The sequence below is a fragment of the Siniperca chuatsi genome, linkage group LG17 (assembly GCF_020085105.1).
Source record: "Siniperca chuatsi isolate FFG_IHB_CAS linkage group LG17, ASM2008510v1, whole genome shotgun sequence".
NCBI classification, from domain to species: Eukaryota; Metazoa; Chordata; class Actinopteri; order Centrarchiformes; family Sinipercidae; genus Siniperca; species Siniperca chuatsi.
The window spans coordinates 7,704,538-7,718,707 of record NC_058058.1 but is presented as its reverse complement, the minus strand read 5'-3'; the positions used below and the strand labels follow the sequence as shown (position 1 = coordinate 7,718,707).

At 40.5% G+C, this 14,170-nt stretch overlaps 1 protein-coding gene across 2 annotated transcripts in view; it reads right to left on the bottom strand.

Moving 5' to 3' along the window:
- Nucleotides 1-8,307: 8,307 nt before the first annotated feature.
- Nucleotides 8,308-14,170, bottom strand: part of myo1g (myosin IG) — a 49,888-nt gene continuing 44,025 nt past the window's right edge. For both annotated transcript variants that reach the window (XM_044172905.1, XM_044172906.1), the window contains one exon: nt 8,308-9,539. In XM_044172905.1, the coding sequence (XP_044028840.1) occupies nt 9,377-9,539 (163 nt within the window). In that variant the 3' untranslated portion in view covers nt 8,308-9,376. The remainder of the gene's footprint in view (nt 9,540-14,170) is intronic.

Here is a 14,170-nt window from a genome sequence, read left to right as displayed (position 1 = left end):
TGGTCGCAGCTGGGGTCAGTGGCAGAGGCTGGGGACACCTCAGAGGGCAGAGAGGTGAGGGAGGTGAGGCCACGTCTTCATGTCATTTCACATGAGGACAGATGAAATGACATGAAGACGCATCGCTGCAGATGGCTGCCGCAGCCTGACTGAGTCCTTCTCCAGCTTTCTCCTGTCCTCTGAGGACACAAATCACCCAGCTCTCTACCTCCCAGTGTCACACTTCTCGTGTTCCCAGTGACTTTCTGAAAGCCTCGGCTGCTGTTCGCTGCCTTTTATCAGCCCTCTGGGGTTTAACATGCTCCGAAAACACCCCCCTCTGTCAATGCTTCCTATAGATGGCATCCAGAGACATTATCTATTCAAGCTGTGTTTTTAAAACTAGCATCACTTCAATCTCACCACAAATCACTGATTATGTTAGCTTTAAATTTTAAAGCTTTGGATTTCTCCAGATGTTGAAGCGATGTGCATGATTCTGTATAAAGATCAAACACTGTCATTTGAAGAGTTTGGATGGTGGTGTCTTTTTTTTAATCGTCTTTCCAAAACCAAAACACAAGCGCCTTCCTTGAATAAGTTGTTTGTGGGGTTACAAGTTACGTAAAGTTCACGACCACCACATCCACTATGACGTATTTCCCCACTACTGTGGAAACTGGTCCTCGATGCTACAGTATCGGAGTTCAGGCTGATGTCCTGATGTTTATTGGATTTGGGGAAGTTTATACTCCAGCAACTCCAGTAACCCAAGATAGTGTTATGTTCCCCAAACGTCTGCATCTTACCTTTTTCCTTTTCATACTTATAATATTTGGACTAAATAGCTCTACACTGCAATACAAGAAAAACACTGTCTTTATTTTCTTATACATGGATCAACTGGTGAGGATGCTGCCCGCCTGGACATGTAGCTTCAGCTTTAGTCTTTTAGCACAGTATTATGTATGTAGCCATTAAGTGCATATTTAAGACACCTTTTTACAAGATTCTCATTTTAAAACGAGTCAGCTGGAAACGTTAGCTTGATTAGCGAGCTAGCTACAGCTGATGAAATCTGCTATAAGTTGTCATTTCAGTCGGCAAATCAACAGTCCCACAACTTGAAATGAAAAACCTGCATTTGTAAAATCAAGGACCCATTGTTTTAAAAAGGGGGGACTATATAAAATACTAAATAAGCTGTATCTGTCATATGTATATTTCAGTTTCTAAATGTATTGGTTATTGTTAATCTAATGTTTTTGAATTATTAAATGGATCCTATCAATTTTATTTTGTCTTTTTCGTTTTTGTTTCTCTTTTTTGTCATATTGTTCTCGATACATTATATTGTCATGTATCTTTTGCCTGTATTAATAATAAAAATAAATAAATAAATAATTTCGATGTTAAAACTGACGTTGACCTGCATGTGGCATATTCTGATATAAATTCAGTTACTTAATCTATGAGTCTGGCACAGTTTCAACCAAGTTAAGAATAAAGGATTTCCCCAAATTCTGCTGCAGCTCAGCTTTAAAAGGAATAATATCATTTGATATCGGGGTCAGACGCCACTGTGAGATTCTTTACAGATCACGAGTACAGTTTGGGACTTTGGAGAGCAGCAGCCGGCTGGCACGTCCTGACTGAGTGAACAGATGTTTCAGCACCATAAGTAAAGGACAAGGCAAAGGACTCTGCTGGAGGGGACTCCAGGGGACGTCGAGAAGAGCAATCAGAGGTCCCATTACAGCTTCATAAAGTGCTAAAACAAATAGGCAATCTTATAACTGGCTAACAGTGGTTCTGTAGTAAGTACTGTACTTAAATAAAATGTTGTGTTGTTTACTAAATGTTTACTAAAGTAAAGTACAAGTACAAGTACTTTAGTATTTCCATTTTATACCACTTTATACCTCTGCTTCAGTCCATTTCAGAGGGAAATATAGTACTTTGTACTCCACTACATTTATTTCACAGATTACAAACACAACACATATGCTCCAACATTAGAGTACTGTTTACATGTAAATAAGTACATTTTGTTGCCAGTACTTCTGTACTTTTACTGTACAATATTATATCAGTTCTACATTGGTATTACTGTAAGGTGTTTACCTTGAATAGGGGCACAAGGTAAACACTGATATAGAGAAACCTTTGAATGTAGACATTTTGTTTTGATGGATATCCAGTCGGCTCAAAGATATTTGACTTAATTGTTTGGTTAGAGTTCAAATATATAGACAAATGTCAGTGAACTTCAGTGGCACAGTTCCTAGTTTGACTTTTGTAATACGCTCATTCCTTTCCTGCAGAGAGTCAGATGAGAAGATTGACACCAGTCCAATGTATGTGTGGTAAATATGAAGCTACAGCCAGGAGTCGTTAGCTTAGCTTAGCCTAAAGGCTGGGAACAGGGGGAAACTGCTAGCCATAAAACCTAAGATAACATAACATAACATAACATAATAAAAGAAAAGAAAACGATAAATCATGTGTTAATTAGTGATCTTTAGCGGTGCTGAAAGGTTCATTTTGTTAGCTTTGGACAGAGCCAGGCTAGCTGTTTCCCCCTGTTTCCAGTCTTTATGCCAAGCTAAGTTAGCTGCCTGCTAGCCATAGCCTCATATTTCCCGTACAAACATGAGAGTGGTATCAATCCTCTCATCTAACTCTCGGCAAAGTAATGAATAAGCGTATTTCCCAAAAAGTCAAACTATTCATTTTAAGTTACATTTTGAATGCAGCACTTTTACTTGTAATGGAGTATTTTTATAGTGCGCTATCGCTACTTTTACTTAAGTAAATGGTCTGAATACTTCTTCCACCACTGCCAACACAATATAAAATATGCATCATTTGACATGCTGGAAAGTGGTTTTACAAGCTGTAGTTTAGTTACACGAATAAAACAATTCAAGTTTGAGCACTCTGGTTTCTCAAATATTTCCTGATTAGTAAGCATCCAGGCTGATGATGGCATGTTGATTCAGAACGAGCCAAAGTAAAAACCAATCTCCCCCCTCATGTTACTGTAATCTCCAGCATGTGACCTCCCCTCGGGCTGGTGACGGAGAGAGGCTGGAAAACCTGCAGCGCTCACCAAACCAGTGGCCGGTCTGCCCTGAGAGGATTTAGAGGGAAAAACACAGCAGCTCTGGGACACATATTATATTCCCACTGGTAAATCCTCTCCAACTCATTACCAAATCCTCGCTGCAGGGCCGCTAATCTCTAAAGCGAGACGGACCAGGTGCCAGTCTTTTTGTAATGGAATTGCACGGCGCTTTAAGTGATTGCACCAACAATTGCCAGTCCTGATAAATTAGATTAGAAGTAGAAGAATCCTGTTTGTACAGCACTGCGAGAAGAAACCAAGAAACTTCATAAAAACCATAAACCAAAACAAACGAAAACCTATTAGAAATGATTTACATACATCTACATTACTCTATTGATTGCAATATTGTATTTATGTCTGCTAGTCAGGTCTGAGTGTGCTTTTCATCCACAGGCCTTTCACAGTGAAGAGGGATGTGATTGGAGCTATCACAGAAGAAAATTATTGGAAAAATTATGTGGAAGAAAAGCTTGGCAGCATAAAGTGGCTGTGAATGTGATGAGGAAACAATTGGGGGAATAACTGTTGCACTTGTGCAGATTGAAAAGCTGCCATCAAACTAAACCTTAGTTTCTTAAAAAACAAAACAAAATGAAACATTCTGAATAAATCTTCTGCGTCTGTGAAAAAGATTCTGCTTTGGTGAATCCAAATGTCCTCGTTTGATCTGATGATTAACTGTTCATCTGGTTAGGAAATGTGTGAATCAAACACACACACACACACACACACACAGGAAATGCTTTTAATAATGAGTGATGGGATGAGTGGGTGTGCTTGAATTTGCATTTTCAAAGACTGATCTAACACTTAATTTATAAATCATGGCTTTTACATCAATGATTAAAGGATTACACACAGACAAATTCGGCGAATATGCTATAATCTCTGTTTCTGACTGAATACGATGACGGGCTAACATACAGGGTCAGAGATTGGAACTGGGAGATGAGCTGTGGTGTCCAGTTTATCATCGAGCAGCTGATGTTCTCTGCAGAGGTGCGACAACAGATTTGCACAAAACTGGAGGCCTTCATAGAAACAAAGTCAGACTGATATCAGTCTGAGGACGAGACGTTGTTTGTGGCATTTCAATAAACAAATCTCGGTAATTTGCTTGAGCAGAGGTTCCCTCTGCAGCTGCAGTGAGCATTCGGATTTCAATGGTGCCAGAAAGATGTGAGCTTTCTGTCCAAATCAGACTTTAAATTAGATTTACAATTAACTTTGTTTGCCACTGAACACAATTTATTGTCAAAATAAGGCAAGAGAGCAAAGGGCTGAGATTTGTGGAGGACGGTTATTTCTGCCGGATGTTTACTTGCACTTTACTCTAATGAGATCTCAAAATAACTAAGCACACCAAAAGTGCTGGAAAATGAATGTGTTGCTGCACAGCTGCTGACTTAGGTCACCTAGTTACTAGAACCTGAAGGCAAAGAGCATTGTGGGTAATGAAGAGCACTTTTCATAGACATAAAAGACACACTAGTATCCTGGTTGTGAGCAGGTTTTTGGAGTATCCATTTGTATCCATGTTTTTATCCTGGTTATGAGAAACTCAAAAATGCAAACTGGAGTACTCCGATAGAAAACAGGACACTTTGGCTTGCAATACTTATTTTGCCACGTGCGCAGGTGTGTCCTTAACTCCATCATGTAGTTAACGGGTGTTCAGACCGAAATTAGCCCTGTGTTTAAACAACGCAAGGGGCTGCAATGGTGGGGATGTGTTGCTTCAGGTGCCAGTGGGACAGGAAATACAATCCAGGAAGTCCAGTTTGTGTTTTAGGGTTTTACAATTTGTTTGCGATTATTTTGTTGCAACGATCGTAAGGTAAATGTTAGAAATACGGTGTTGTCGTTACCAAGTAATCCGCCAGGAAATGTGTGCTTGAATGTACATTATTGACCAATGCAGCACCTTGCTGGATGAGGTCACGTTGCGGCAAAAGTTGAGCCAGGTTAAAAAATGTTGCTGGAGCAAAAAGCCAGCGTATCTTCGGTCTGAAGGCGGCTCTAGTCCATAAAACGTGTATGACAGTAAACAATTTAAAATGATCTACACACAAAAGGGAAAGTCTGACACAAATGTAAAGGATGTTGTAAATAGTATTATTGCTGTTGTGTTTCATCACGTGATCAGATGAAAGACAGAAACAAAACTAGGTTTTTATCCTGAAATACTGAGGTTTAGTTGCTACACAAATTAGCTGAATGTGGAGGAGTTAAAATACATGCCTGCACTGACACCAGGAAAGTTTTAGGAGCATGTGTACAGGGAGCTGAATAACCAGACTTTTCTATGTTTCATATAAACATTGTATCCTAAATATCATCAAAACACTATCAGCCCGATCCTCTCATTCCCACAAACAAAACCGTTTCCTCAGAAAATCAATTCCACTCAACACCTGATGTACATTGACAGCTGATACTAGTACAAAGTATAACGTGCTGTTTTGCACGCCGAGTACCTGTTTAACAACCTCTCACAGCACAAGGAAGATGGAGTCATGTTGATGTCACCTGGGGGTCATTAAGGTCACATTGCAGTCATGTGAGAATTGTTTAGAGTTACAAGAATAAAGGTGTGAATTGGTGCCAAAGCGCCTGAGGAGGGATGTCTCAGGACGGCTTTGTAAGCATCTGATGTGTGTGTGAAGTGTTGCCTCAGGCCCCAATTTGGATGACACTCACGTGACAAATCGAGTGCATCATTGTGCTTAAACTGTACCATGTCCACTTCAAAGGAAAGAAGGGGAAGCTGTGTTTAAATTTCCATCAATTTAAACTATAGATTTAGCTGGTTTTAAACTTATTCGAAGGCAGTTAACTCATGGTTGTGTTGTATTTGTTAAGTGGTAAATTTGGAGAATGAAGCAAGTATTTTTGATGATTTAAAACTGATAAATCTGGACTAGTGTTCGATGTCCTGAAACATGATTTTTAACAGACCTACATGTGTAGACCTACATACTATAAAAGACATAACGTACGCATATATGCAGACACAAAACCAGACAACAGCACGCAAAGACGGAGACGAATTTGGACATTTGCACGGGTCCATATTCATAGACGATGTTCCAGTAACATGATGTGCATTTGTTTTTGCAGTTACAGTTATTTTAAGTTGCTGAGTGTTGATTGAAGAGGTGCAGGGCTGTTCAGAAGTGTAAAATTGACTCTCATAGGTGTGAATGCACTTGAGTAAAATTAACACAGAAGATTTAGCTGAGAACGGTGTAAATTAAACGGGTACAACACAGTACATTCTGTTTCCACATTATGCAAATCACACTCATCAAAAGTAAATACCCAAACCAGCACACACACGCATCTGCACACACACTCACATAGTATTATCGACCAGCGAGGTTTGGGGGAATCACAGCAGGGAGTGTGTCAGACAGCGGTGAAAGCCAAGTCACAGTGAGGGCAGGCTGTCACTAAGTCGCCCAAACAGGTCACTGTGGAGAGAGACGGGATGAAAACTGGCAGCGGACGACAGAATTAAGCTCTCAGACCAAACTGTTCACTGACGTAGGAAGAGAAACTGAAATATCCACCATTTGAAAAAAACGGGCAGTTCAGTAACTATATTTAAAGCTTCACAAATACATAATAGTGGATGTCGTCACCTTTTTGTTTTCTTCGATTTTACACAACAAAGTCTGTTTACAGGTGTTGGGGAGTTCTACTGCATATGTGAAAACAAGCTGTATAAAGCCTTTTGTCTCCAGGATGAGCGTTGTGAAATCTGATCAAGTGCCTCAAGCGATGTCACGTGAGGCAGCGTCGGTTCGGTCTGAAGACTACAAGTTTGAAAATGAAAAAAAGTCCGGGAGTGTGGAGTTAGAAAGAAGTGAGCTTACCAGACGTCTGTAGCCCGCTTCTCATCTCTGCTTCGGGCTAGCAGCTTGAGGCTACATTAGCCGCTACTAGCATAACACACTCGAATAGCCAACCGAGCGGTAGAGTTGCATTGTGGGTAATGTAGGTGCCGAGAAAAAGACAAGGAAGAAGAAGGGAATGGAATAAAAAAATATCTCATTTTTTTAACTGGCCATCGTGAGTCTGACAATGTTACAGAAGTGCAACCGAGTGCTGAATCTGTGGAGTAGTCTTTTAAAGGGAGATTATTTCACTTTTGCTTAACAGTGACCACTATGGCAAGTGACAATTATGGGATAATGTTAAATGCTAAACTGCTTAGCATTTAGTTAAAATGCTCAACTACTGTAAAAGTAGCAACAAGTAGAGAAAAGTCATCAAGTCAGCGAACTGAGTGTTAACCATTACACAACAGTATTCACCTTACATTTGCTAACATTAGCCACCATAAGCTACTGGAATAGCTCCCCAAGCTAGCTAGCTAACAAGATAATAAATTCACACATTTTATTCAGGGACGTATTTGTACCATTAACTCCTGTCTCATAACTGTCTACAGGCCTATTTTGTGGAAAAGTTTATACTCCAGCAGAGGAAGGTTTTGTAAAACTGGGTGTGTCCATGTCTTGTTTAGATATAAGTTTTCACTGTTGCGAGCACCACAACCGAAATTTTATCCACTTCCACTGTATCAGGGTGGAGGCTGAAATCTCACAGACAGATATCTCAAAATGTGGACAAATAAAACCAAATCTATCTGCATGTTAGACACCAGAATAGGCAAGTGAGAAAATATGTTGTTTTTTGTAACTTGGGTAACACTTTAAAATATTTGACCTTCTGCTTGACTGAAACTGCACTGAACATCTTCGCACATCAGAGCTTTTGAACTTCAGTCCTCGGAAATCCTGTAAAATGAAGTTTACAGCATCCGTGTGTGTTTATCAACCTAGCCGATCTGATCCAGAGGACACCAAAGGGACGAGAGAGGAAACAGCTCTTGCGTCACTGAGTCCAGTTTTCTCCGTTCATACAAACACCAGAACTTGAAATGATCCTGTAAACTGACATCTGTACAGGAAATCCTCTCAATCACAGAACATCACACCACTGAACACTAAGACTCCTGACTGATTTCATTCATATTTTCATGTCTTTAGTCTTCCTTCAAAGCCCCAAAGCACATTTGAGAAAAATATTTTAATCACTGTATAATGAAGACTTGTCTACAGACACAGTGCAGCATGCTGTCTATTCATGTGGTGAAGCATTAGCAAGAAACTAACACACAGAGAACTCGCTTATGTAAATCTTGAATAATTTATTTTCTTCCACTGTCTTGTGTCTCTTTCCCCTTTTTATTACTTCTGACATAGAATAATTGTCATAATCTGCCTTTTTTTATGGCAGCAGCAAGAGACAAGGCACAAAAAACAGTTCTCCTTTCGTTACAATTCGACTCAGTGTACAAAAATATATCTGGAATGTTTTGTCTTGATTGTTTTTATGCATTGTGACAATTTGTCAATCAAAAAGTGCATTTATTCATGTTTTTGTTCCACCTTGTCTTTAAAAAATATCTTCAAATATTGTATGTAACAGCAAAAGCAAAGACATTATCATACATGTGTGTATGGCAACTGTGTCCCGAGTCTCTACACCAACATAATAACCTCCAAAACTATTCAGCACTTTCGTAATTGTCCGGTGAACATTGTCCTCGTGCAGCTCAGGATTAAGGAAGCAGACTCTACCAGGAACTCTGCTTTGTGTTAAAGGTCCAGTGTGTAGGATTTAGTGGCATCTAGAGGTGAAAATGCAGTTTGCAACCATTTGAACACCGCTCGCCTCACCCTCCCCTTCCAAGTGTGCAGGAGAAACTACGGTGGCTGCGAAAAATGCGAACGGCCCTCTCTAGAGCCAGTGATTGGTTTGTCCGTTCTGGGCTACTGTAGAAACATGGCGGTGCAACATGGCGGCTTCCGTGGAAGGGGACCTGCTCCCTCTGTAGATATAAACGGCTTATTCTAAGGTAATGAAAACACGATTCTTATTTTCAGGTGATTGTACACTAATGAAAACATACTTATAAATATAATATTCCATTTCTGCCAATAGCTCCCCCTAAATGTTGCACATTGGACCTTTAACACTTTCTCACTTTGTGAGAAATATTTAAACAATCCTAGTAAACTGTTGCTTTTCAAGGCAAAGTCCTGACAGTCACATATTTACATCCGTGTCTTTGTTGTAAACAAGAACCTCATTGATAGTTTGACCAATTCAGAAATCGATACATCACTCTGTCAAGGGACCAGGTCTCGTCCGCGTCCTGAGGTCAAACTGTTGGTGGTTTGGTTGGACGGACCGTCAGTTAGCGGGGACGAGCAGGAGGAAACCATCGCGGCTCTTCTTGAAATCTACGTTGGTCTGGCCGGGTTTGGTTTCTACGGTGACGCTCTTTGGTTTGCCCCGCATGTGCAGCTGCACGGCTGAACGGCAAACCTTCACGGGAAACTGGACTTTTCTTATACTGAAAGAGAAAAGCACAAACACACATTTTTTTGCATTACTATACTTGTCAAATCAGGTCAATTTTATTTATATAGCCCAATATCACAAATCACAAATTTGAGTCAAGGGGCTTTACAATCAGTCCTTAGACCCTCGATTCAGATAAGGAAAAACTCCAAGAAAACCCCTTTAACAGGGAAAAAATGGAAGAAACCTCAGGAAGAGCAGCAGAGGAGGGGTGGGGGTTTTCTACTTGTGAGGTTCTTCAATGAAAACGTTTATTCACACAACTTATGAACTTTGTTTCCTTTCCATTCCTTTTACCTTAATCTGAAGACTGGCTTTGCACTCAAATTTTAGTATTTTTAGTTTTCAAGCAAAATAAGATATAAAACAAAACATCACAGCAACATGTACTCCGCAGGTCTAATAATGCAGCTCAACACCAGAGTCTAGACGAAGTGAAAACAAAATACAGGCCTTACAAATATTTTTATTTTCCTTATACAGAGAAGCTTAACACTAAACCAAAGTACTGCCAAACTGCAGCACCAATATCTAGTTGAAATCACAACATCTCTGACTCAAAGATCCAAAAGACACTGTGTTGTTCACTGTCATTAATCATCAGTCGTGAGTTTGATAACATACGCCACCAGTAATAATTCAAACCACAAGTTCAGGTTCAAAACATACCAGTCTGATAAAACTGACAGGTGTGTTTGAATGCCTAAACCCCCTTTTAAACCCCAAAATAGCTCATCATGCAGGTGAAGACCAGCAAAATGAGAATTTGTCTCATTTCATCATCTTTGTAACGATATTTGTTCCTCACCAACATCTCCAGAACGATTTAAATAGTCAATAAAAGCAGCATGAACACAAAAACAAGTGAGTTTGTTAGTGATCACTTCACACTTCACCCTGCCATTGGACGATTTGACTGATCGCAGTCACATCCGGAGTGCAGGTGCTTTGGTGTCACACACTCGATCCCTCTGCTGACAGCTGGGATGAGGAAGTGTGTCTCTGCTCGCTCGACTGGCCGCTTGCTACACAGTCAGCTGAAGATGATCCACTGTGAAGTCGCTGCTTCCTCTCGGCCATCGGGGATCCTGCAGCCTCGGACCGGCCGCAGCGACCCCACTGCTCCGCCAAACACAAGCTGGCCTGGCACATGGCTCAGTCTCTACAGTGCGCCTACAAAGACCCTTTTACTGTATCCACCTACATCACAGCCTGAGGCCCAGAGGACTACGAGTTCATGGTTGATATTCCTGCTTGTGAGGATATTTTTCTCTTGTGAATGTATTCAGATTGGCTTGTTGTTTTTCTATAAGTGGACACACTTTGCTTGAACCCAATGTGAAGGCTTTAAAAAGCAGATGCAGAACAATATTTGCCAAACAGCTATTTTTGGACGCCTTTGAATGCTGATAATGTGACTGATAAGCAGGGCTGGCTCATGCATGTAGGCCAACTTGGCAAGAACGACCCAATGTAACTGCTACTGTCCTATTCTCCCCAGACTGACTGGTCCTCTTCAAAAACATGGCTGAAAATCAAGTCCCACTCCAAGGTGAACTTAATCTTTGCAGATTACATAATTTTGTAGCTGTTATGTAATTGTGCTGGCAATCAGGTTTAGCACAGCAGATTCACACACACCAGGTAAGAGCATCAAATCTGAGAATATAGATAAAACTAAAAACTGGCACCACACTCTAAACTCTAAATATGAATTGAATATACACTGAACAATGATACTGCTCAGTAATAAAATGTATATTAGTAGTGCAAGTAACGTGTGTGCTGTTGCATGTGAAAGCGTCATCACTGCATCACTGAGATGCTTGCATTTATTTTGTTTGAAATGGAGTATATGAGTATAAACTTTATATACACTACAGTACCATTGAGGCACTGGTAAAAACAGCTTATTGGTGTTATTATGCAAAAGTTTGTTTGGTAAATTATTTGTCAGTTTATCAGTTCATTTTTAAACTGGCGACTGTGTGAGTATTGAAGCCTAGTTAATACTATTGTTAAAAGTAAAAGTACTATTCAATATCCTCCTCTTTGTGTGTCAATAAAACAGCTTTTTCACCTTTGATGGAGCTAAGCTAACCTTTTCCTCCTGCTTCTAGTCTTTGTGCTATGCTAGGCTAAACATGTCACAGAGCTAACTCTGTATTGTAACAGGCAGAGATGAAACTGATATAAATTGTCTCATCTAACTCTCAGTAAAACAGAAAATTAGTGAATATTCCAAATTATCTGAGGATTGATTTAACAGTTTTTTAATCACAATCACTGTTTTCATCACATCCTGTTAAAAGACATGTTTAGCTTAGCTTAGCACAAAGACTAGTGGCAGGGGAATGGGTTAACCAAGCCAAGCTCTGTCAAAGGTCCCTTTCAAAATGAGTGTGTAGAGATAGAAAACGAAACACTGTGGTTTAACATTAAAAGAGCACAGCTCGTTATTTGCGGGATCCTCCCTTAAATGCATATGCAAAGAGGAGAGAGGCGCATCTTGCAGACAAATGACACGCAAACTGTGACTTCAGCCTGCTGATAAATACAGCACGTTCGAGGCAGAATGCGTCACATGTGGTGCGAAAGCCTTAGTAAATCTGGCCCTCTGCCTCTTTCCCACTTACTACTGGGCGTTGTGTATCATGGAAGCAGACGACTGGCATATTCAGAGAGCGAAAGAGAGACATTTCTTAATAAATTACATTGAAAAATAACCAAACCCAAACCACTTGTATCAACTAAACCCAACCTGCAACCTGATACGTTGTCAGAACCCGGCCAGTTCGGGTCAAGACTAGGGAGGTCTAAGAGATATAACATTAGGCTCAAGCTGCAAATCAATGAGGATAAAAAACAATATTCTTGTGAGATTCTTAAAACAATACTTTGTGTTGGAAGTTGATGTATTTCTTTAAGCTGCCGCATTATTTGCTTTGCTAAAAGAATGTGAACTCAGTCAATGCACGTTTCCAAATCTGTGTCGCTGTTCATCACAAGTCCAACAGGTGTGGCCTTGCTCTCTTTTTTCCAAAGTCCAACTTGGCCGCTCGTCAGCTTCAAACCCTGCCTTGCTGAACCCCCTAAACCAGCTGTCCTGCCCTACTGGGGCAGTGACAAACCCAACACAGAAACCCACTGACCTCCACAGTGTTTTGATTTGTGTGTGACACTGATCTCGTCATGCCGGCTACCACGAGTGAAACGCGACACCAGCAGAGCGTGTTGAGGAAAGCCTCTGGCTGTGCCTGAGGACTGTGGATGATCGGCTGTGAAGGCCTGTGGCGCAGCAATGTGCAGTGCTCTGCTGCTGCAAGAGGAGAGCTGTAGGCTGAGGAGGCTGAGATCGTCAAAGGCTGAACGTGGCTGTCACTCTTCATGTGAGTGCTGAATCACTGCAGAATTTATGCTCGATGTAAAACAAACAACTTTTTGGCTGTGATGATTTTATCCAAGACAAAAAGAAAAAGACGAATCTGTGATTTCTTAAATCTTTCTGACAAGCTACCCAGGTAATCAATCTCAGAAACATAGGTGGAAGTAGCATGACGTTGTTATAGTGCTGCCTCTCAGGGAGGAGGTGGGGGTGGATGGTTGGGAGTACAAATTGTCTGTATTTGACACCGGACACTGGTGGTTTGCATCCAACCAATCAACATGGTTTCTTTTAACCATGACCACAATCGTTCCCTTAACCAAGTAGTTTAGTTTTAACCCTGACTTAACCTTAGAGGTGGCTCACATGAATCCTTTTAATGGTTGTGTTGGACGACACTCACAAACGACCTGTTTTTTCATTTAGCGATGAGGACTTTAGGAGACAAATGCGAGAAATGTGTCATTTGAACCTTTTTAACCCAGCCTCTGTCTTTCCTTCTCACCATTTATCAGGTAATGGGGCGACTTGCTTGGGTCAAACTGAAAACAATTAAGATGATGATGATTTCCATTGGCAATTTTAAAGCTTTATTGTCAGATGTTTTGGGTATTTTTTTTAATTTAAGGACTCCTCAAAAAACATTCTATGTTGTCAGGTATTTTTCTTAAAAAGTGATGGATCTCACTTATACAAACTGGTTAAATAAAGGATCTGGACATGCTGCCCTTGACTCTGACAGCTTAGCTTTAAAGCAAATTGTCAGTATCTAAGGTTTCTTTTGGTTTCGATTTACACGGCTGGTTGCTGTGAACAGTGATAAAGCATTTTCTCAGGCTAGCACAGTCACCATTGTTGGAAACTGTAAGCATGGTGTTGTTCTCAGCTATCATGAGACGTGCAAACGGAAAACTGTTCATATAGTGCTTTTTTCACTTGGCTCAGCAGAAGCATGCACAGTGTAATTCAAGACTCACACTCTTACTGTATTGTGTGTCTCAACACGACTTATTCCCATTTCAAACTCAAGGAAACGCTGTACTGTTGTGTACGGAAATGCACCGATTCCCCACTGAAAAACTAGCTAGTTAGTAGTTAGCTAGCAAGTCACTGTAGTTGTACCTATGACAGCTTGTTTTATTTTTGAGTGATGACACACAGTAATGGCTGTTTACTGGATAAAAGGAATAGTTTGACATTTTGGCAAATATGCCTTTTCTCTTTCTGAAAGAGTTCAA